Source organism: Moschus berezovskii, chromosome 11 (genome assembly GCF_049115385.1).
Source record: "Moschus berezovskii isolate FMDL1 chromosome 11, NW_MosBer_1.0, whole genome shotgun sequence".
Lineage (NCBI taxonomy): Eukaryota > Metazoa > Chordata > Mammalia > Artiodactyla > Moschidae > Moschus > Moschus berezovskii.
Window position 1 is genome coordinate 280,362 of NC_142470.1, and position 24,446 is coordinate 304,807.

A 24,446-nucleotide genomic window follows, 5' to 3' on the forward strand; every position below is an offset into this window, starting at 1 on the left:
AGAGGTTCTGTAGAGGCCGGCATGCCCAGTAGGAGGGGGACAAGCCCAGCTCTGCTGTCTCCAGCCTCCCCACATCTAACTCCAGTGTCACCGCGTCTGGAGATCCACTTCCAGCCTCTGGAGCGCTGGACACACACAGAAGCCCCCACGCACACGCACAGGTACACACCCCACCGAGGGCTGTCTGGAAACGGACGGCCACATCCTCCTCCAGGGACGGGGGGGCTGCAGGCCCACCTGCTCGGAGGCGGCACAGGGCTGGGCCTGCCCGCTGGTCCCCAGGGCTGCGTGGGAACCACAAGAGCGCGTGGCACTCGCAGGAAGCGTGGGTGTCGTGCAGAAACCAGCTGAAACATGATACCATGATGAAGCCTCATTTAAAGTACTTCTTTTTTTTTTTTTATTGATTTCATTGAAAACAGAACAAGAAATGGTCTGAGCCAAAAGACTGCTCTTAGAACTGTCAAAAACATTTTAACAGAAAAAATAAACATGACTGCATTATGAATGTTTTAGAAGAGTTGCACAAAAAAACTCACTGTTACTGCACTAATTACAGTGTTTAAAAAAGTATATGCCAAAAAGAAGTATATGACCTGGCAGGCCATCACACAAAAGGTGACAGCGATTTTATTCACACTACAAGACTAACATTTTAAAAAAAGTTTTTCCTGCATTTTATTCTAAAATCACTTTGTTCTCTTTATACAGTTGATAGTTTATTTTCACATGGTGAGTAGAAACCACACCAGAATCAGCACCGTTGTCTGTGTTTTTGTGTTTATTTTTTGTTTGTCCTAATGTCCAATAATGGTAGAAAATAAATCAGTTTATTCATCATCATAGCATGTGGCTTAGAAATCAATAGGAGGTGCGGTGCTCTGGGGCCATGGCCATCCTGCACCCCAAGCCGCGTCCTCGGAAAGAAACACGTGAGCGGTCTGGTGTATAGGACTAGATATAGGATTTCTTTAAAAAGCAAACCCACGTTTTCTCCAAAGTCAGCAGTGGCTCGGCCCTGACCTTGCAGGGGGCAGTGGGCACGGGGTCTGTGCCGCCCAGAGGCGGGCCACGGCGGGCCACACGCAGAGTCCGGGCCGACAAGACGCAGCCCCCAGCCCGGGGGTGAGCCGGAAGCGACGGCACGCGAGGGGAGACGAGAAACGTGGAACAGAAAGACCGCTGTCGGGAACTCAGGGCGAGGCCGGCGAGGAGCCCAGGCGTCCCCGCGCAGCCGGGCCCCGCCCCCCGCGGCCCCGGACAGCCTGGACGGTCTCCTGCACGCCTCTGCGTCCTCCGCAAACCACAGCGAACGGCGTCCACTCGGGCGCCGGGCGGCGCTCTCATAGCGGGTCGGCGGGCGAGGAGCTGGTGTCGGGCAGCCCGTCCTCCTGGGCGCCGGCCTGCCGCTGGGCCAGCGCGGCCCCGGAGTGCCGGCACTTGGGGGAGCCGCAGCGGCAGCTGAACAGCTTGCCCTTGATGTCCCAAAAGCGCTGCCCGTAGTCGAAGCTGCGGAGAGAGAGCGGGGTCTGGCCTGCGCCCCCGGGGCCGCCCCCGCCCCCGCCCGCCCAGGCACCTACCCCAGCTGCTCGCCCGCCTCGATCAGGCGGGTGCTGAAGAAGGCGATCCGCGGGAAGCGCAGGTCCTGGTGCGACATGAACACGCGCACGGGCACCAGGTTGGGCTCGCAGTGGTGGTTGATGAAGCGGCTGACGTTGCCGTAGAAACGCGCGTCGATGCAGTACAGCTCTCCGTCCTGCGGGAGAGACGCGCTGAGCAGCTGGGGCTCCCACACGGTGACAACGAGCGCAGACCCAGGATTCACAGGGACTGCGCTGCGGGCGCCCAGAGAGGGGCCGGGCTCCACGAGGACCACGGGGCAGCACAGACCCTCAGGGACCCGGTGACGGAGAGGGAGGAACAGCACCCAAGAGGCGGGCCGAGGGGCACTGGGCAGAGGGACAAGACAGGAGGGTGGGGAGACAGAGGAGCAGGTGGGGGGCTGCCGGGTCCCTCTGAGGGGACTTAGCCAACAGCAGCCTCCAGGGCAGTGGTGACCCCGTGGGCACAGACAGTGGCAAGGACCCAGGCCAGACCTGACCCTAAGAGGTCTGGCCTCACCGCTGAGCCCTGAGAAAGCCGCATTTCCCCTGCACCAGGAAGGGCCACATGGCAAGGGCCCCTGGCCCGAGCCCCCGAGGAGGGGCAAGGGGCCCCGAGCACCACCGTGTCTGTGGGCTCTGACCTCCTGGGGGTGGGCACGCATCTGGGCCAATTCTCCCCCTCCTGTGGCTTTGTCTACAGAGGTGAGAGACGGGAATCCTTGGAGGAAGGAAGCTTCCTAAGCTAAACCAGAGATTCAAGGGGCCACAGAAGGGTCCTCATCCCAGATGCGGGAGGAAGGGGTGCACGGCTGGCCCCGAGGCAGTGAGGGCCCGAGGACGCAGCACCCACACCAGGACACAAGGTGGCCAAGCCCGCCTGAGCCTGCAGGACCAGGGCGGCCCCCAGGGACGCAGCACTCCCTGGGGACGAGCGGGGGTTCCTCAGGACCGGGGCGGCCCCCAGGGACTCAGGACTCCTTGGGGACGAGCGGGGGTTCCTATGCCCACCAGTCCCCAGTTCCAGCCCTCACACCCCCCACGCTTCCCACAAGATGCGTCCTGGGCACTTGGCCACCCGTCCTGAAAGCCAGACTGCTCATTGGGTCCTGTAAATTCCCTCCACAAGAACCACCACGGCCCTCCTACAACAAACATTGCTCAGGTCTTTAAAACATGTCTTTTCAGATGAACGTGTTGCTCTTTCAAAGCGTCTCTTATCAAAAGCCACCACACCTGGTCCTTCAGCACAGACACGGTGGGGAAGGAGCCCGTGCCCACTTGAACCCGAGTCACAGCTCTAAGGTGCTGGGTGTGGGCACCCAGGGAGCCAGGTGACGCAGGCAGAGGACAGCTGGGTGGACGCTTGGAAGGTTCCAGAACAGCAAGGAGATGGGCAGATCCGCACCAGGAGGACTGGTGTTGTGACCCAGTAAACACCCGGATAGCAAGGCCTTAAAGTGCCCTGCCACCTCGGACGATGGGGGTGGGGTGGGGGTGGGTGTCCAACGGGTGCGGGCACTCTGAACGCCAGCGCTCGGGAACACGGGCGCCCAGCAGGTGCAGGCACTTGGGGTCTCGGGCCTGAGCTGGGGTGGCGGGATCGTGGGGCATCCGTGCCCTGTCACATGCCCAGAATGAATGTGTCACGGGACTGAACACCCGGGCCCACGCTGCTGGGCGGAGCAAGGAAGAGAGCCCCAGGCGCGAGGTTTGAGGGCCTGCAGGGCAGCCGGTCTCTCTGAGGGGCGCTCTGCCAGGGGCCACTGGGGCACCCAGAATGGCCCTCCTCCCATCTCCCGACAGTGACCGCACACCCGCCTGTCAAGGGTGGTGAAAATCAGACCAGCAGCCTGGTCTACAGAGGCAGAGGCAGAGACAGACTAGCGATGTTCAAGCAGCAGCAGACAGAGAACCCCAGGGGGTTGAGCTCCGAGGCGAGGTCACCTGGGGTGGTCCTGGCTGTGCTGCGGGCCGGGCGGCCGGGCTGGGCTCACCACAGGGGAGGCTGAGCCAGACTCAGAGGGGGCAGCTGCAGCTCAGTCCCCGCAATGCGACCAAGCGCTACCAGATGAGGGAGCCTACGCCCTGATGCCCTTCAGGCAGGTTTGACCCGAACAAAAACTAATCAGGAACAGGCAGCGACAGGCAAGCAGGACGAAGACCAGCAGGAACCCCAGACGCCAGACAGACCACAGGGACCCCAGACACAGACAGACCACAGGGACCCCAGACGCAGACCACAGGGACCCCAGACACAGACCACAGGGACCCCAGACACAGACAGACCACAGGGACCCCAGACACAGACAGACCACAGGGACCCCAGACACAGACCACAGGGACCCCAGACGCAGACAGACCACAGGGACGCCAGACGCAGACAGACCACAGGGACCCCAGACGCAGACAGACCACAGGGACCCCAGACGCAGACAGACCACAGGGACCCCAGACACAGACCACAGGGACCCCAGACACAGGCCACAGGGACCCCAGACGCAGACCACAGGGACCCCAGACACAGACAGACCACAGGGACCCCAGACACAGACAGACCACAGGGACCCCAGACACAGACCACAGGGACCCCAGACACAGACAGACCACAGGGACCCCAGACGCAGACAGACCACAGGGACCCCAGACGCAGACAGACCACAGGGACCCCAGACGCAGACAGACCACAGGGACCCCAGACGCAGACCACAGGGACCCCAGACACAGACAGACCACAGGGACCCCAGACACAGACAGACCACAGGGACCCCAGACACAGACAGACCACAGGGACGCCAGACACAGACAGACCACAGGGACCCCAGACGCAGACAGACCACAGGGACCCCAGACGCAGACCACAGGGACCCCAGACACAGACAGACCACAGGGACCCCAGACACAGACAGACCACAGGGACCCAAGACACAGACAGACCACAGGGACGCCAGACACAGACAGACCACAGGGACCCCAGACGCAGACAGACCACAGGGACCCCAGACACAGACCACAGGGACCCCAGACACAGGCCACAGGGACCCCAGACGCAGACCACAGGGACCCCAGACACAGACAGACCACAGGGACCCCAGACACAGACAGACCACAGGGACCCCAGACACAGACCACAGGGACCCCAGACACAGACAGACCACAGGGACCCCAGACGCAGACAGACCACAGGGACCCCAGACGCAGACAGACCACAGGGACCCCAGACGCAGACAGACCACAGGGACCCCAGACGCAGACCACAGGGACCCCAGACACAGACAGACCACAGGGACCCCAGACACAGACAGACCACAGGGACCCAAGACACAGACAGACCACAGGGACGCCAGACACAGACAGACCACAGGGACCCCAGACGCAGACAGACCACAGGGACCCCAGACGCAGACAGACCACAGGGACCCCAGACACAGACCACAGGGACCCCAGACACAGACAGACCACAGGGACCCCAGACGCAGACAGACCACAGGGACCCCAGACGCAGACCACAGGGACCCCAGACGCAGACCACAGGGACCCCAGACACAGACAGACCACAGGGACCCCAGACACAGACAGACCACAGGGACCCCAGACGCAGACCACAGGGACCCCAGACACAGACAGACCACAGGGACCCCAGACACAGACAGACCACAGGGACCCCAGACACAGACAGACCACAGGGACCCCAGACGCAGACAGACCACAGGGACCCCAGACGCAGACAGACCACAGGGACCCCAGACGCAGACAGACCACAGGGACCCCAGACGCAGACAGACCACAGGCAGGTGGGGGTGGTGCCCGGAGATCACGCTGGGGCACGTGTGAGCCATGCAGGCGACCAGCGCAGCGCATGCACCGAGCGAGCGGTGTGCGAGTGCGGGCCAGCGTGGCGGCCGCACAGGGGAGGCGCCCTCAGTATGACTCCAGCAAGTAGGGCAGAGACTGCAGGAGCACAGGGGCCTCAGCAGACGCAGAAAAGCACTGAATATGACCTCCAGCCAATCACGCGACTCCTGAGGAACTTGCAGCAGAGCCCTGAGCACCCACACGCATGGGAGCCTGGGGTCTGGAAGCTTCCTTCATCCACGGCGGGAACAGTGGCCCATCTGGGAGGGGACCATCTGCTGGTGAGGGGACCGTGTCCACTCAGCAGGGTGCTCAGAAGACACAGCCACGCCAGGCAGGCGTGAGAGCAAGCGCCTGGCTTCACCCCGACCCACAGAGCGGGGCTCAGAGGCTCAGGCTGCTGAGAAGGACTGGGCATCTGAGGGCCCCTGCTGGCAGCACCTGTGCGCTCCAGCAAGTTCCAGGGCAGCCTTGACGAACCATGGAGCAACTCAGGAGCCAGGGCAAGGCAGAGGGCAGCTGCGCCAGCTCAGAAGCCCCTGGAAACCAGGGCCCGGAGCCAAGAAGCTGGAGTCCAGTGACCCCGCCAGCCCCTGGGAGGGAGCCGAGACACAGAGCACTGCCCCCCGCCCCAGTCACGCATGTGACCCTCGGTGCACACGGAGGCTCGTCCTGCGCACGGGGCCTCCACCCTTGCTGAGAGGCGGGCTCGGGCTGCAGAGGTGCGTCCCAGCCCCACACTCAGGAGGCTGGCGGGACAGACACAGGGCCTCTGGGTCCGGTGACCCCACTGCAGATGCCTGAGCCCAACAGAAGGGCCAGCACGGGCCAGGGCGGCCCAGCCTCCGTACCCACCCAATCCTGCCTGTGGGCACCGCCACACCACAGTCCCACCGGCGCCATGCCCTACCCCTCAGGCGGCATTACCTTGTTGTCAAGATCAAAGAGGTAAGAGTCTTCTTCCCGCACATCGGCTTCCGAGTCAGAGATGAGCTCCCCGACATACCTGCGGGTCAGGGCAGGGCAGTGAGAATGCGGAGGAGCCCCACGCAAGGACGGTCTGCTGTGACTCAACGTGAACTGAGCCTGGGCCCCAGGACACAGAGACCCTCTGACCAGGGGCCCAAAGTGACCATCCCTGGGAATCAGGAGACCCTGACCCTGACAGACCTTCTAAAACAAGCTCCCAGCTGGGAAGGAAGTGCAGGCGTAAAAGCAGACAGGGCAGGAGCTGCCCGCTGCACGTACCACACAGCCGGCCTGGGCAGCCCCTGCTGGCGAGTCTGGGTCACAAGGGCGGTGGGCTCACCCACTGCCCCTCCCCCACACCGCCCCACCCTAAGACCGCAGGGGCAGGGCCCAGAAGTGTGGCACTCACTTACTCGCAAACAAAGGTGCCCAGCGGGATGTCCTGCAGGGACCGGACGCCCCAGCCCATGTTCTGTGTCCGATAGAGCTGCAGCCTCGCCCTGGAAAACACAGCTATGTCCCAGCTCACTCCGCTCACGAGTGACATGTGAGCTCCGGGAGTAAAGGACAGAGAACACCGCCGTCGTGTCTGGAGACACTTCAGCGCCGGGTGAGGGAGCAAAAGAGGCTCCGAGCAACCCAGGCCCACCACCACGCTGCACCTTCCTTCACGCCCTCAGGACGCAGGGGGCCTTGGCCCCACTTGCCCTCCCTGTGCCTCAGGGTCCTGACCCCAGCGCCCAGCACAGGACCAGGCTGGTCAAGCCTTGGCTCTGACAAGGACCAGGCGGGTGAGAGGCCTGCTGGCCCTGACTGGAACGCAGCTGGGTGCAGGCGGCGTGTCAACGGCAAGGCTGAGCTGACCTCTGGGAGTGGGGTGGCCCCTCCCGGCCCCAAGAGTCAGGGCATCCGCCTGTGTCTGTGTTCCAGGGCCCTCGAGGGAGACAGGCATGTCTGTCTTCTCCCCAAGGACTTCCAGCCACACACAAGGACACAGAAGTGTGGGCTGCTCACAGGGTGCAGCAAAGTTACTTACTGTTAACAGACCCCAAAATACTGAGGTCATTAACGCTCAACTAAACTTACACAGAACATAAATCTGCCCTTAGGATCTTAGACTTTTCAACTGTCGAGCATTTCACAGAGAAAAGCTCCATGACCACAGCCCCACAGTCTGGTTCTGGGTGGTCAGCAGACCAAACACACACATATCTAAGCGACAACAGGTGTTACACCAGACACTACCTCCACGACACCCAGGGTGCACTGCAAGGGGACCCAAGTATCCACACAGGCTCGAACTCGTGAGCTTGGACCAGGCGGCTCATGAGAAGCCTGGCTCTCCTCGCCTTCAGGCTGTGTGACCTGAACCCACATCTGAGCAGGTAGGAAACACGGCTTCTGCTCTTTACATCAACCCGAAACACAGGCTGAGGCTCCAAGGAACATGCACGTACACACGCACACACACGCTCACACACAGGTTCTGCTCTTTACATCAACCCGAAACACAGACCTGGCTCCAAGGAACATGCACGTACGTACACACGCACACACACGCTCACACACAGGTTCTGCTCTTTACATCAACCCGAAACACAGACCTGGCTCCAAGGAACATGCACGTACACATGCACACATGCACACACACACACACACGCACGCACTAAACACACCTTCTCCCATCTGTGGACACACATGAAACCCACAAGCTGCCCAAGGGCCCGGACCACCTGCACCCTTTACCGCAGAGCTGCTGGTGCTGCCGGGGCTCACCTGAGGCCGTTCTGCACCACACGGTTGCGGCAGGTCCTCCAGCAGGAACAGGCGTGGTTGCACTCGAACAGCAGGGGCGGCTCTGCCATGTTGAACTCGGGCAGCAGCCGGCCATCCTGGGGCAGACACAAGAAGGGCTTGCCACCCACAGCAAGGCCTCCGCAGATGAACACGCCCCCAGAATGCTGGCTTCCACCGGGGAGGACAAGGAAGGCCAGGGGAAGCCTCTAGCCAAGAGTCCATGTGGCTGGTTCCTGGTCCCGGACTGGCCCCCTTGCCCACGTTCCCGGCATCCTCTCAACCTCCCGAGGCCCCTGCAGCCTGCCCTGTGGCCTCCCACCTGGACCGCCTGCCTGTACCCCCTGCCCCTCTGAAAACCCCCATTCTGGAGGGACCCAGCACTGCGTTTCTGTCTGACACCCTGGACGCCGTGAGTCGCCCATCTACACCATGCAGAGTCTGGGGCCCTGGCAGCTTCAGAGGCCTTTCTGAGCCATCACAGCATGCCGGCCCCGCCCCTGTCAGCACGACAAGCCCCAAGGAGGCACTGGGAGCCCCGCCGACAAGGCCTGAGCCTCTTGTTTGGGCGACCCTGATGCTCGGTCTTCCCTAAGGACGACCCTGTGCCAGCAGCCTCCACGTGGGGCCTATGTGCCCTCCCCACCCCAGGGCACCCCGCTCCTGCCCCCAATAATGACCTCTGACCCCCGAACCAAGGTCGGGGGCTCCTGCCTCAGCAGTGCCCTCCCAGCCCCACAGCCAGGCTGGGGACCCCGCCCTGGCCCCAGCCCCCACCCTGAGGACACGGGCTCCGCCCTGCCCGCCCCCACTTCCAAGCCCCGCCCTGTCCCCCGCCCTGCCCCGCCCTGGCCCAGTCGCAGCCGGCGGCTCACCTTGTCGTACCAGCAGCGCATGCTGAGCTGGCCGCACATGCAGTTGCTAGAGGAGCAGTCGTCAATGCACACGCAGTACTGCGGGGAGGCCACATCAGACGGCGCCCACCCCACAGCCCCACACTGTTCCCAGCCCTGGGGACCGTCCTCGGGGAAGCTGGGCAGACACTGGGGGGAGTGGCCAGAGCCAGGCCAGCAGGGCAAAGGGCAGCCCGAGCCTGGGCCCAAGACTCCTACCACCCAGCAATCCCTCCTGCCACCCAGCAACCGCCTGGACCAGGGCCCCCAGCCAACCTGCAGGTGGGTGATATTCCTGTCGATGTTCATGGGGGACGTCACACAGTTCTGAGACACGTACTTGTAGTTGCTGGGGCACGGCTCGCCATCCACGCCGTTGACGCAGGGGATGGGGATCCGCTCGTAGCCCCGAGCGATGTCCCTGCCGTGGGCGGGGTGGGGGGGGGCGCATCAGCTCCGGGTGAGCCCGGCTCCCTCCTGCGCCTGCACCACCCCGGCCACTCCCCGCTCCTCACCTGCTCACCGTCTTCTCCACCGGGGCGGGCCTGTCAGGGGCCGCGTCCCGTAGTGCCTGGCTCACCTGCAGGGCGCTCCACACCTGCGAGTTGAGGCTGGCGCACTGCAGGGGCGTCTCCCCCTCCTTATTCTTCAGGGTGACATCCGAGTCCCGGGACAGGAAGAGGCTGCAGGGAGAGCAAGTGCACAGGACACTCGGCCCTTCAGTCCGAGACTCAACAACAAGACGCACGCAGCACGCCCACCCGTGAAAACAGGACCCGCCGTCTGCTCTGAGACGGCACAGCCCGCAGACCAGCGCCTCCAGCCATCACACAGACACATCCTCCTCCCCACCAGCACGGTCCTTCATGGGAAGAACACAGAAACTAGGGAAGGCATTCGAATTTTCTCAGCTTTTCTGTTAAACGCACCCTCGGGATGAAAGGACAGCGACACCTCTTAGCCACAAGCTCAGTCAGCACATGGCAGGCGATGCCATGGCCTGACCCAGGGAGGGTCCAACAGGGCGCCAGAGCCCTGCACCCTCAGGAACCCCATCCGGAGGGCGCAGGCCCCGTGGCAGGGGCACCCCTTATCCCAGGCCCCTGTGTGGGGAGGATGGGGCCACACAGCCCTGAGCTTCCGCCTGGAGTAGAGCAAAGGCTCTGGCAAGTGAGGCTCCCAGCGGCCCGTCTGCCCTCGCAAGGGTGCCGCTCCCGTGGCCCTGAGCAGGAAGCCGCCAGGATGGCGGATTTTTACCGCAATCCTCCCGAACTACACTGACTGCAGGCCTGACGGGAAAGGCCCATCCGCCGCAGAAAGTCCCCAGCGCCCCAGAGCCACTCACACAACACAGGCGTAGCGGTCCTCCCTGGCCGCGATGTGCAGGGGCGAGTCCCCATGGATGTTCACCGCATGCAGGTCGCACCTGGCGGCCAGCAGGATCTCGGCGATGTCCACGCAGCCCGAGAAGGCCGCCCAGTGCAGGCAGATGTTCTCCTCCTGGGCGGGGGACACAGGGGTGAGCCCCAGGGCCCTGCGGCCACCCGACAGAGGCTTCCTGCCGTTCTGTCTTGCTTTTATTAAAACGTACATCGTTATAGTGCTGCTGCTAAGTCACGTCAGTCGTGTCCGACTCTGTGCGACCCCAGAGACGTCAGCCCACCAGAGTAGGTTAAAGACAGAAAACATCCTCCTGAATTCTGAACTGGGCTACACCGTACACGACACACCATCTAGGGCCAATTTACCTGTGTTTTAAAACTATGTTCCTTTTGAAACACAGTTATGACTGTAGCATAGATTGATGCTTCTATAAGATTTGAAAAAGGCAAATCTAATTAAAACTTTATTTCACAAAAAACTAAAAACTTTAAATGATGCAAAGAAAAATTTTGAAGTACCTGTGCCATATGTAAAATACATGCCTTATCACATATAGATTATACACGTGATATAATCTACCACGTTAAGTCTGTTAGAAGACTACAAGTTAAAAAAAAAACATATGAAAAGGAAAGATAAATAAAAAACAACAGAAGGTAACAATGAGGAGCAAACCTAAAAGTCAAGACAATGTCTAAACAAGAACCACAGACCAGCCAACCTGCCGCCCACGGGCCACGTGCACAGAGAGCCCACCCAGAGCGGCCGGGACCCCTGGCTTCCAGAGCAGGGTGCCCCCAACCCCCGGCTCCGCCCCCGGCCCCGGGATCCACTCCCGGATCCTGGCTCCGCCCCCGGCCCCTAGCTCTGCCCCAGCCCTGCCTCCCTTGCAGACATGCCCAGCGAAGCTCCCGCTGCCCTTTCCGGCCACTGGCCTCAGGGCTGTGGCCTCCGCTCTCTGCTGTGTGGGCAGAGGGCACAGCACGTCCGGGAGGCCGGGCCCTGCTCCGCCCAGCACCCCATCCCCACAACTCGTACGTCCCAGGCCTCCAGCACAGCCGCCTCCAGGAAGACGGCAGTGGAGCAGGAGCTAAGGTGCCCAGGCCTGCCCCCCTCGCTGAGTCCACAGAGAAAGCAAAGGGCTGACCCACTGTCAGTCCTGGGTTCCTCTCCCCAGCATCGATCTCTGAAGCCCCCGCCCCAGGTTCCACCTGCCACACACCTGTGGGCTCCTCAGTGAAACAGAGCCCCCCAGGGGCCTATTCTCACTCCTGCATCAGAGCACTCCACGACCTTATCAGCAGAACTGAGCCTGTCCCAGCCCCGAGGCCTGCGGTTGGGGAGGTGCCTGGGCCCCGCTACCTCACAACAGGCCCACAAGTCTGGCGGGTGACCAGTGAAGGAGGGGCAAGAGGGGCCACAACAGGTTTACCCCCACCCACACCTCGGTGGAAACACGGGCAGGAACAGTTTTCAGGAGCTGGACATCAGGCAGTGAAGGGCTGCACCCCGAGGGGGGAGCAAGGTGGCCGCTGGCTCACCATCCCTCTCAGCTCCAGATCAAGCGGCCCCAGGACAAGGCAGCCAGGGGTGAGGGCCAGCCATGGGCTGAGAGAAGCCTCTGGAGGGCTGCACATTCCAAGCCTGGGCCTCCAGAAGGACACATCGGTGCACAAGGCTCAGTGCTGGCCCCACACAGTAGGGATGACCAGCCTCGGCTGACACCTGCTTGGACCACCTGACAAACTTAGAAAGCAAAACCCCACATGACTGGGCCATTTCCAAATAATACTGCTGCACTGGGTACGAGGTTGAAGACAGACTCCCAGCAAGGTGAGTTCATAGCGTCTTGCGTCCAGTGTCAGCTTCCCAGACATGCAAAGACTCGGGAAACCAGACCTACGAGCAGCAAAGCCAACTACCCAAACCCAGAAATGACACGCAGGGTAGACCAGCAAACTTGGGCATCAGAGAAGCTGGAACAACTGTGTTCAGAAGAGACATGCCTCAGAAAATACCGGGAAGGCCCTGCAGAACGTTCAGAGCTGACGGCCACAGTGCACGAGGCGAGAGCACACTGGACAGACTCAGCGGCACGACAGACGCCGTGGAGGAGAAGGCCAGTCAGCTAGGGTTAACGAAGCAGACGCGCCCAGAGTGAAAAACGATTTCAGCAAATGAAAAGGGCTTCAGTGAGCGGTGGAACAGCTTCTCGGAACACACGGAACCAGAGCCTCCCCAAAGCGGGTGGGGCAGAGGCGGATCTGGAAGAAGTAAGCAGGAAGCTTCCAGGTTGGTAAAGTCCCCCTACAACGGACCCAGGGGGCTCCATGAACCCTGAATGCACACTTGCATGCACACACCACCAGGCACCTTGTAGTAAGACCACCAAACCCCAGTAACAAAGAGACAACCTTAAAAGACCCAAAAGTAAAGAGGCACGTGACACAGAGAAACCGACAAGGCCGCCAGCAAGGCCTTCCCAGTGGGGACGCGCGGAGCCAGGACTCAGGAAAGCACTGAGACCAGCCATCACTCACAACTCTTCACCCAGAAGGACACCTTTCAAAAGTGAGGGAAAGGACTCTGCAGGCACTAAGAAGCTGAGACGTCACCACCAGCCACCCAGCACGGCAGGAAATGCTGATGGACCTCAGACACGCAGAAGGAAACGGCAGTGGACACAGGGGTCAGAGGAAGAGGGGACTCTGGGAGCCAGACACCAGCCTTTCCCAGAGACCACCGCTGTGCAAACGAATAGCACCATACTGTGCTGTTTATTTAGTAAAATACATGAGAGGAACAGCACGAAGCTGGGGAGGAAGAAATGGAAGCGGCTACTGGGAGGTTCTCCTCACAGGCCCTGAAGCGACGTTCGTCAGGAGGGCGCGGCCCAGCGCACGGACAGGGCCCAGGCCCGGAAGGCCAAGCGTGGCCACGGGGCAGAGCCCACCAAGGAGGAAAGGCCGCTTCCTATGCACACTGCTGGCAATGGTGAGAGGTCCACGCGCCAAGAAGAGAGAGCCCAACCACTTCCTACCATGCACCTAACACCTAACCCTACAGACTACAGCAGCAGAAACGGAGCGTCTGCGTGGGGCAGGGATTTCACACCGCCAATGCAGGGGACCTAAGAGACACAGTTTCCATCCCTGGCAAGGGAAGATCCCCCAGAGAAGAAAATGGCAACCCACTCCAATATCTTTGCCTGAGAAATCACACAGACAGAAGGGCCTGGTGGGCTGTGGTCCACAGGGTCACAAAGAGTCAACACAACTGAAGCAACGCAGCGCACACACAGAGAAAATAATTCATAAACTGAACTGAGAGTGATGAGACACACAATCTGATGAAGGACTTCTGCCTAGAGTATACAGAGACTCCCCAAGCCTGAGAGTAAGACGGACAACCCAGGAAAAAATGAACAAAAGACCCGAAGGCAAGACAAAGACCCAGAACATTCAGAGCAGGAGAGCGTGGAGCAGTCAGACCTGCCCACAGGGAGACACTCCCCATGCAGGGCTGGCAGTCGGAGAGAGCCCGGCCACGGCCCACACGCAGAACGGATGAGCAGGCGGCTCCACGCAGCCAGAGAGGCAGCCAGGTCAGCACCTGGGCGGGACTGCAAGGAGCAAGGCTGTGAGGCCTACTCGGTGACAGAAGGTGGAAGCCTGGCTGTGTCCAGTTTGGGGTCTGGTCAAGTCTGGTTAAGAAGGACTAGTTATGTCTGTTAAAGACGACTGGTTCTCAGGTATCTGGTATGGCTGGTTAAGAAGCACTGGTTACGTCCGCTTAAGGCATGTTGGGTATTTCCAGTTAAACGCGTATATCAGGCCCCAGGGCCCAGCTCTCTGGAGCTGGCAGACGCCCCCAGCCAGCAGTGCCCTTGGTGGGGGTTACTGCTCCCAGTCTCCGTGGGGAGGATCCTCTTGCAAAGCAGCCACCACTCCCATCCTGTATTCACATGGTCCACTCGGGGCTCCGAGCAGAGGGGTGGGGGTGGGTGTGCCTTCCTGCCTTACTCCATCATCAACACCATGAGCTTGTGGCCAGCTTCCTACTTACGGCTCTGGCGACTCTGCAAAGGTGGACACAGCTCCATGAGAACAGCCCGTCTGTGTCCCAGGAACCCTGTCCCTCGCCTGGGAGGCAGCACACAGGTTCACGCCAGAGCAGACCCCAGCTCTGCCAGCCCCACCACCTACTGCTCCTGGGACCCCCGAAACCTTCCCGAGACGAGACTCCCCTTCAACTTCATCAGAAGTGCCTGGTGCTGCCCTCAAGCACACAGTCCCACCAACACACAGCTGAAGGCTGCTCCCAGAGAGCCCGGCGCCTCAACACCTCGGCCCAGGGGTGGTGTGCCTTGGGCCCGCCGTCCCCACCACAGACACAGGAGTCAGTGTCTCTACACCTCTGGAGACACAGCTCCACCAGAGGTGGGTCTCAGGGCCTGTGCCACTCAGTTCACACCCAACTCCTGGCCGACACAGGAGGCTGCACTGGATCAGCGCGCGCAGGCAACTGGACGGGAAGAGGTCAGGGCAGGCGCTAGGACACGGCCTCCACGACCAAAGTGCCTTCAGCCACCCTATGTCTGCCCCTCCTCCAGGGCCTCCACCAGGGAGACTCACATTATCCCGGATGTTGATGTCAGACCCCTTAGAGAGCAACAGCTTCACAAGGTCCACGTGCTTGTACTCAGTGGCCCAGATCATGGGCGTCCAGCCGCCATCATCCTAGTTTCAAAGAAAAAGAAAAACCTATCACAGCCCCTGGATGTGCGAGGAGAGACAGAGCCGTCACTCAGGACCTGAGCAGTGGCCCCAGGGAGTGGGTAGGAGTGGGGGCCCCGACCCGAGGCCCCATCCTGCTAAAGGAAACCGAGGTTCACAGCACTGCCCGGGGACTCTGGTGAGCGCAGGCAGGCCACCCGGCAGCTCAGCACACCTGCGACCCGGACAGCACCACCTACAAAAGGGGCTGGGGCAGAGAGCAGGGCCAGGGCGGAGAGCAGGGCCGGGGCAGAGTGTGCCCGGCTGGTGAGAAGCAGCGGCCAGGACACAACTGCCCCCCCGGTGGTCCCAGTACAGACCACGTACGAGGGCTGAACTATAGACACCGGCTCAGAGGCTGAGGAGGCCGTGAGGAGGGCAGGGGGCAGAGGCCCACCCAGCTGACCATGCCCACTGGCAAGGCCGCGGTCCTGCCCAGCCGGCTGCTCCTCTACCCTGCCCCCACCCCACTCGGCGGTCCCGGGGGTTTATTTAAACCAGGAGCAGCTCTAAGCCAACAAGGACCACGTGGCCAACTCCTCTTCTGACGGCCAGAGGCTCAGTCCCTGCCAACACAACTTGCTGCCTGCCCCAGTCACCGCATCTTCCCGTGGACGCACTCAGCCTCCACAACTGAAGTGAGACTGCTCGCAGCCTGCTGCAGGACTAAGGACACGGCAGGGTAGCACAGCCCAGCGTGCCCGGGCAGGAGATGGACCTGAGCCGGGGAAGCGGGCCCGCAGGGGCGCAAACCTCCCTGCGGGGAGCCGCGCCCCCGTGCGGGGTCCCAGGGGCAGGAATGGGCCCCTGAGAGTTGGGAGGACCCTTCCCCACACCCTCACCTTCTCCCCCAGCCCCTCACAGGTCAGGAAACGTGCACGGGACCTGCTCTGTGCTGGGCACTGCAGGACACCCCAGGATCCTGACAGCAACTGGACAGACAGGCAGACGCAAAGCAAACACATGGGAAGAGACGGAACGTTCGACAACAGCCAGCGCTGGTAGGGGAGGCGAGAAGCCACAGGGCAGCTCGGCCCATGGAGGCTGGGACCCCGCCCGAGCGGCAGTGCCTGAAGATGGGCCTCTAGGCAGCCAGCGAGCAGGCCAGGAGGCAGACGGGGCTGTGGAGAAGACACCAGGTCTCCAGGCCCCGCGGGGGTGGCCCCGGAGGACAGGTGGGGACGGGACCACCCCAAGGACTCGTCTCGGGTCCCGGGGCCGGGCCATGAGGCGGCGTCATGGGCGGACGGGGTGTGTACCTGACAGTTGACGTCCATCTGTCCGTTTGAAAGCAGGTACTGAACCACATCGTAGTGGCCTTTCTTGGCAGCCAGGTGCAAACAGGTGGAGCCCTCTGCATCCTGTAACACGAGAGCCACTGAGGTCCCAGGAGCCCCAGGGCGCTGAGCTCGCCCAGCCCGATGCCCCACGGCTGCCGAGCCCAGAGCACGGCGGCCTGCGCGGCTGCTGGCTGGCCTTAGTCTCCACCTCCCAAGAACCTAAATCTGCCTCAGCCACGGAATACCCAGCACCAGAGCCACCGCCCACCCCCCACCCCACACCCAGAGTTGAGGCCAGATAGGCGAGCGCATGGGCCAGATGGATGCTCGCAGGTGGGCGCCCCCCGAGGCTCTCACTACACATGTGCGCGTCCAGAAACAACTTCGCGCGCTAAGCTGTGACGTGTAGACAGACACCCTTATGCAACCGACACTCAGTCCCACGTCCTGAGGGCTCCGCCGGGCACACCTGCTCGCCAGCACTCACGGATGCGGGGCAGCCCAGCCTGTGTCGCTGGTCAAGGAGGACTGGGCTGCTAGGACTTCTGTGGTGCAAGATGCAGCAAACTCTGCAACCTGTTTCCTGGGTGCCCCGTGACCCTGAGACCCCCACCCCACAGCAGTGATGCGTGCTCCTCCCAGGGGGCTCAGCTGCGGGATTCACAGGACTCCACGGCTGGGGGCGGGGGGCTACCTGGCCACCCTCCACCTGCAGGGGGCCCTCCGCACTATGCGGCCCCTCCCATCTCCGTGTATCTTGTGTTCAACACAAATGCGAAAAATCTTTTTTTCTTTTTTTGATATGGACCATTTTTAAAAGTCCTGATTGAATTCACTGCAACGCTGCCTCTGAGTTACCGTCTCTTGGTTCTGAGGTACGGCTCCCTGACCAGGGGCTGGACCTGCACCCCCGCACTGGAAGGCCGAATCTAACCACCGCCCCCCAGCGAGGGCCTGGGAATCCTGAATCCTGACACTCTCAACAGTACCAGTCTCTTGTGTACTTTTCTGTGTCCTGCTGAAGAAACCCTTCCCAAAGCTGGAAGCAAAGGCAGCCTCCCCTCTTAGCCTCTGAGTGCTCTGTGCCCTCACCTGCTGTGCCTGGCTCCTGTTCGCCACGCGCCTGACGTGCCCTCACCCTGCTCGCTCCTGCCTGGTGCGTGTGGCAGTGTCCTCTGCCTTAGCGTGCCGTGCTAGCGTGTTCGATCCCCGTGTTAGCATGTGCTCTCCATGTTACTGTGTGGCCGACATGGTCACTGTGCTGTGTTAGGGTGTGCTCTCCGTGTGTTCATGGGTTCTGTGTTCACATGTGCCCTCCGTGTGTTCGTGTGTGCTGTGTGTTCATGGGTTCTGTGTTCACATGTGCCCTCCGTGTGTTCGTGTGTGCTCTCTGTGTGTTCATGGTTTCTGTGTTCACATGTGCCCTCCGTGTGTTCATGTGTGCTCTCTGTGTGTTCATGGTTTCTGTGTTCACATGTGCCCTCCCTGTGTTCGCGTGTGCTGTGTTCATGGGTTCTGTGTTCACGTGTGCTCTCCGTGTGTCACTGTGTGCTCTCCATGTTACTGTGTGGCCGACATGGTCACTGTGCTGTGTCAGGGTGTGCTCTCTGTGTGTTCATGGGTTCTGTGTTCACGTGTGCCCTCCGTGTGTTCGTGTGTGCTCTCCGTGTGTTCATGGTTTCTGTGTTCACGTGTGCCCTCCGTGTGTTCACGTGTGCCCTCCGTGTGTTCGCGTGTGCTCTCCGTGTGTTCGTGTGTGCTGTGTTCATGGTTTCTGTGTTCGCGTGTGCCCTCCGTGTGTTCGCGTGTGCCCTCCGTGTGTTCGCGTGTGCTCTCCGTGTGTTCGCGTGTGCTCTCCGTGTGTTCGCGTGTGCTCTCCGTGTGTTCGCGTGTGCTGTGTTCATGGTTTCTGTGTTCGCGTGTGCCCTCCGTGTGTTCGCGTGTGCCCTCCGTGTGTTCGCGTGTGCTCTCCGTGTGTTCGCGTGTGCTCTCCGTGTGTTCGCGTGTACTCTCCGTGTGTTCGTGTGTGCTGTGTTCATGGTTTCTGTGTTCGCGTGTGCTCTCCGTGTGTTCGCGTGTGCTCTCCGTGTGTTCACGTGTGCCCTCCGTGTGTTCGCGTGTGCTCTCCGTGTGTTCGCGTGTGCTCTCCGTGTGTTCATGGTTTCTGTGTTCGCGTGTGCTCTCCGTGTGTTCACGTGTGCCCTCCGTGTGTTCGCGTGTGCTCTCCGTGTGTTCGCGTGTGCTCTCCGTGTGTTCATGGTTTCTGTGTTCGCGTGTGCCCTCCGTGTGTTCGCGTGTGCTCTCCGTGTGTTCGCGTGTGCTCTCCGTGTGTTCGCGTGTACTCTCCGTGTGTTCGCGTGTGCTCTCCGTGTGTTCGCGTGTGCTCTCCGTGTGTTCGTGTGTGCTCTCTGTGGAAGCAGGGCTGGCTCTCGTCTGTTCACCGGCTCAAACGTCTCCTCGGGCTGCAGGGCTTCATCCTCCAACGCTGGATGGAACTACAATGTGCTCTGGGTCAGACAACCATCGTGCTGTGTTCCCACCTGTTTTCACTCCTCTTTTCCTGCTTTCCAGTCACAAAAGTACTTTAGAAGATTCCATTTTACTTCCTCTACTACCTTTAGAAAATCTTTCCTTACAGCTCTGCCTCTTTGAAGCTACCCCTCAGTGTTCTGCGGGATCACAACCCTTGACTGCCCCCAGCTCAGAGCAGCACTGACCCCCAGGACTGACCCGAGGGCTGCGCTCACGCCCCCCACTGTCCCCTAGCTCCCGCTGCCATGTCAGCGTCCCATCTGTGTCAGCCCCGTCCCACAATACTCTTCTTCCTTTAAACAGCCTTCACCTTTTAATAAATGTACAGAAAATAAGTTTTTCTAATTCACCATTCTTGGTATTTTCATTATTTCCAAGGATGACATTTTCCAGCCGGCTTTACTGCAAATCTGGTATTAAGTTCTGTCAGTTTTTGTACACCTGAACATGTTTTATTTCACAATTGCTTCTGAAGGACACTTTTATTGGCTGTAGCATTCTGGGCAGACATGTTTCTGGAGGCTTCTCCCCTTTCAGCACAATAAGAAAATCACTCCATGGTCTCCTGGCCCCCATGGTTTCAGGTGGGAAGCTGGCGAGCACATGCAGCACTCACTTACATATGCTGTACCAGGCTGTTCTTCTCGGGCCGCATTAAGGCTTTCTACAGTTTAACATGATGAATTTTGGCATAGCAGCCTGTGCATTTGTCCAGTTTGGGGTTTGCTGAGATTCTTGAACCTGGTTCATCAAATTTGGAAAATTTATGACCACGTCCCTTCAATGTATTTTCTTCCACTGGGTCTCCCTCCTCTCTGGGACTCGAACCACACAGACAGCTCAGTGTTATCCTACAGACTGTTTCTCAGACAGAGTGTCTTCTGTGACTGGTCCTGGGTTCAAGGGCCCCTCTTTCTATGGCACCCAGAGTGCAGCTGGGCTCACTGGTGAACTGCCCAATCCAGACCTGAACCAGCCACTTGTTCTGATGGTACAGCTACTCCTACAAAGCCCTCAATCCTGACCTGCCTCTGCAGCAGTGCTTTGCTTGGGCACTGGCTTCAGTGACGGGGCCAGGAAACTGCCCCCTGGCCAAGCACTAGGCAGAACTCCCCTGCCCGCCCTGATGGGGGACTAACACTCACCTGCAGGTGTTTACAGAGCAGCTCAAGGGCGCCAGACCTCAAAACCCACCAAAAGCAAAGGACTGCACGCTGCCTTGAGAAAACATCCACGACTCATGTAACTTTGTTGTTGCTGTTCAGCTGTGGAGTCGGGTCCGACTCTTTGTGACCCCACAAACTGCAGCAAGTCAGGCTTCCCTGTCCTCCACTACCTCCCGGGGTTTGCTCAGACTCATCTCCTCTGGTTCAGTGATGCCATCCAGCCATCTCGTCCTCTGTCGTCCTCTTGCCCTCCATCTTTCCCAGCATCAGGGTCTTTTCCAACGAGTCAACTCTTCTCATCAGGGAGCCAAAGTACTAGGGCTTCAGCTTCAACATCAGTCCTTCCAATGAATATTCAGAGTTGATTTCCTTTAAGACTGACTGGTTTGATCTCTGTGCTGTCCAAGGACTCCCAAGTCTTCTCCAACACCACAGTTTGAAGGCATCAGTCCTCAAGCACTCGGCCTTCTTTATGGTTCAACTCTCACACCCGTACACGACTACTGGAAAAACCATAGTTTTGACTATTCAGACCTTTGTTGGAAAAGGGATGTCTCTGCTTTTTAATACATTCTCCAGGTTTGTCATAGCTTTCCTTCCAGGGAGCAAGTGTGTTTAATCTCATGACTGCAGTCACCCTCGGCAGTGATTTTGGAGCTAAGAAAAAAGAACCTGCCACTGCTGCCACTGTTTCCCCTTCTATTTGCCATGAAGTGATGCGCCCAGATACCACGATCCCAGTTTTCTGAATGCTGAGTTTCAAGCCACATCTTTCGCGCTCCTCTTTCACTTTCATCAAGAGGCTCTTTAGTTCTTCTTCACTTTCAGCCCTTACAGTGGTATCATCTGCATGTCTGAAGTTATTGATATTTTTCCCAGTAATCTTGATTCCAGCTTGTGATTCATCCAGCTCAGCATTTCACATGGTGTACTCCGCATATGTAAATAACTATATACAAAAAACTGTTTACTTTGACAGAAGCAAATTAAAATAGTAGAAAAAACCATTTTTGCATATCGAACTGTGAGTATTTTTTTAACTGTAATGGTTGGTGTTGGTGAGAGTGCAGGGACATGAGTGCTCACATACTTCCGGATGCATTTAAGAAAGAGGGATCAAAAACCTTAAAAATCATTATGTATCTTGATCCCAAAAATCCTTGTCCAGAAAAATTTGTCTTAAAACAAACATATGAAAAGACTTAGCTATGAAGCATTGTGTATAATAAAAATTGATCATCCACATATTAAACTAGTGAATCTGGCAAAAATGACACAAATTATATCACAAAATATAACATAGTCACTTGAAATAATGATATAGAATAACATTTAATGACATAAAAAATAGAATTTGATGGGAGAAAGGAGTTGATAAATTAGTATGAACTGTATGATGACTTTTTCAGTGGAAAAAATGTGTATTAATGTGAAAGGCTCTAAGAGTTAACACTTTTATTGTTACTATGTATGTGTATCTGACCTAAAACGCCATTCTAATCATTTTCGAGCCACTCCATGGCCTCATTAATTGCTCTACAAACCATGCAACCGTCACCACTCTGCTCTCAGGACCTCCCACCAAGCCCAGGCAGGAGCTCAGCAGCACTCTCAGCCTGTCCCTGCCCTCACCCGGGGGGGCCTCAGCTCTAAGTCCGCCTGGTCAGCTTCTCCACATAAGTGGAGTCATACGGCATCCGTCCTTCTGCGCCAGCTCCCTTCTCTCAGTGTAGCGTTCTCAAGTTCACCGTGTTGCAGCCTGTGTTGGAATCTCCTTCCTTTCTGAAGACTGACCAACACTCCACCTCCGGGACAGATCCATCTGGCTGACCCACCGTACGTCAGTGGGCCCTGGGTTGCTTCCACTGTTTGGTAACTGTAAACACCGCGGAGAGGCAGGTGTGTACTTACCTGTGTCCTCGCTTCCTGCCTCCTTGGCCACACACCCTGGACTGGAATCACTGGATCATACAGTTAAAACTAAATATTTACTTTTTTTGAGCAACCACCAGACTGTTTTCCACAGTTTCTGCATCACTTCACATTTCCACCAACAATGTACGAGAATTCCAACCTGTCCACATCTTTGCTGGCACTTGTTTTCTGATATTTAGACAACAGTTGTCCTGTGGGGTCTCACTACAGCTTTGAATGCATTTCCCTAATGACTAATGATGTTGAGCATCTTTTTATGTGCCAACTGGCCATTCAAATATAAGTTATCTTCCCTGCAGAAATGTCTGCTCAAACTCTGCCCACTTCTAAGCTGGGCTACAGCCTGTCGTCGAGTAGCAGGACATGTCTGCATGATTTAGAGAGTGAGGCCCAGCAGACACAGAATTGATGAATACTTCCCTCTCCTGGCGGTGGTTTCTTCATTCTCCTTTGATGGACCAAAATCTTAATTCTGATTAAGTTTCAGTTACCTATTTTCTTCTTATGGTCTGTGCTTTTGGTGTCCTGTCCAAGAAATCACTGCCGAACCCAACGCCACACAGCTTTCCCTGTTTCCTGTCAAGTGTTTTACAATTCTAGCTCCTGAATGTAGGTCTCTGATCCCCTTGGGTTAACTTGTGAATACACAATAAGGAAGGGGCCCTGACTCACTCCCCTGTGTGTGGAAGTCCAGTTTTCCCAGCACTTGTGGTGAAAAGACACCCTCTCCTGCCATTGGATGGTCTGGGCCCATAACAGAAATCACCCAATCGTGTCCGCAGGGTGCACTTCAGGCTCTCTCTGCGCCATCCCACACGTCCGTCTCTGCACAGCTCTCCATCCGCTGCCCCATGCATCCATCTCGAGGCAGGTACCACACTCTGGATTATTGCAGCTCTGTCCTAAGTTTTGAAGTCAGGAAGTGTGAGGCCTCCAGCGTTGCTCTTTGGCAAGACTATTTTGACTGTTCAGGGTTTCTCTGTAGAGAACAGTGCTAGGATTCTGACAGGGACTGCACTGATCTTCAGGTGGTTCTGGGCAGTAAGACTTTCTAACAGTAGTCAGCACTCAGTGCCCACAGATGCAGAAGCACAATATGGAGGGCTGACGGTCGCACTGTCGCATCAAGGCACTGGAGCACGGGTGGGCTGGAATCGGTGGGGGTCCTGGACTGGATCCCCTGCAGACAACAAGGAGTGAAGGTTCTGTCTGCTCCTACTCCACCAACACAGGACCGTCTCCACCAGTCTGTGCCTTTTTGCATCTCGTTCAGCTTTGTGTTCGTGTGCAAACCTCTCGCCTCCCTGGTTAAGCTCATTCCAGAGTGTTTCATCCTTCCTGACGCTGCTGTGAATGGAGCTGTCCTTAGTCTGCTTTTTGGGTTGCTCGCGAGCGCAGAAATACAGCTGATGCCTCTGCGCTGACCTGACACGCATTGGGCTCCCTCAGGGGCACTTTCCAGTCCCGCCGGGCCCTCTGTGACCCCCACGCGCCGTCTGTGCCCAGAGGCCGCCTCTGTCTCCAGAGCGGACGCCTCCACGCGAAGTCTGTGCCCAGAGGCCACCTCTGTCTCCAGCGCGGACGCCTCCGCGCGCCGTCTGTGCCCAGAGGCCGCCTCTGTCTCCAGAGCGGACGCCTCCACGCGAAGTCTGTGCCCAGAGGCCACCTCTGTCTCCAGCGCGGACGCCTCCGCGCGCCGTCTGTGCCCAGAGGCCGCCTCTGTCTCCAGCGCGGACACCTCCGCGCGCCGTCTGTGCCCAGAGGCCGCCTCTGTCTCCAGCACAGACACCTCCTCTCTCTTCCTCGTTGCTGCTGCTGCTCAGGGACCAGTCACGCCCGACTCTTTGAGGCCCCACGGACGGCAGCACAGCAGGCCCTGTCCCTCACTGTCACCCAGGGTTTGTCCAAGTTCATGTCCATCGAGTCGGTGATGCCATCCAACCGTCTCATCCTCTGTCGTCACCTTCTCCTCCTGCCCTCAATCTTTCTCAGCATCAGGGTCTTTTCCAATGAGTTGGCTCTTTGCATCAGGTGGCCAAAGTATTAAGAGTTTCAGCATCAGTCCTTCCAATGAATATTCAGGGTTGATTTCCTTTAAGATTGACTGGTTTGATCTCCCTGCATTCCAAGGGACCCTCAAGAGTCTTCTCCAACCACAGTTCAGAAGCATCAATCATTTGGCACTCAGCCCTCCTATGGTCCAACGCTCACACCCACGTGTGGCCCCTGGAAAGACCACAGCCTTAACTATACATAACTATAC

General features: G+C 58.6%; 1 protein-coding gene across 10 annotated transcripts in view; it reads right to left on the reverse strand.

Moving 5' to 3' along the window:
* Positions 1 to 1,192: 1,192 nt before the first annotated feature.
* EHMT1 (euchromatic histone lysine methyltransferase 1) overlaps positions 1,193 to 24,446 on the reverse strand; it is a 119,898-nt gene continuing 96,644 nt past the window's right edge. For all 10 annotated transcript variants that reach the window (XM_055400834.2, XM_088840962.1, XM_088840961.1 and 7 more), the window contains 11 exons: positions 16,530 to 16,631; positions 15,130 to 15,234; positions 10,458 to 10,612; positions 9,628 to 9,795; positions 9,389 to 9,533; positions 9,095 to 9,172; positions 8,202 to 8,317; positions 6,839 to 6,925; positions 6,384 to 6,462; positions 1,581 to 1,756; positions 1,193 to 1,509 (listed from right to left, as the gene is read on the reverse strand). In XM_055400834.2, coding sequence (XP_055256809.1) covers positions 1,344 to 1,509; positions 1,581 to 1,756; positions 6,384 to 6,462; positions 6,839 to 6,925; positions 8,202 to 8,317; positions 9,095 to 9,172; positions 9,389 to 9,533; positions 9,628 to 9,795; positions 10,458 to 10,612; positions 15,130 to 15,234; positions 16,530 to 16,631 — 1,377 coding nt within the window. In that variant the 3' untranslated portion in view covers positions 1,193 to 1,343. The remainder of the gene's footprint in view (positions 1,510 to 1,580; positions 1,757 to 6,383; positions 6,463 to 6,838; positions 6,926 to 8,201; positions 8,318 to 9,094; positions 9,173 to 9,388; positions 9,534 to 9,627; positions 9,796 to 10,457; positions 10,613 to 15,129; positions 15,235 to 16,529; positions 16,632 to 24,446) is intronic.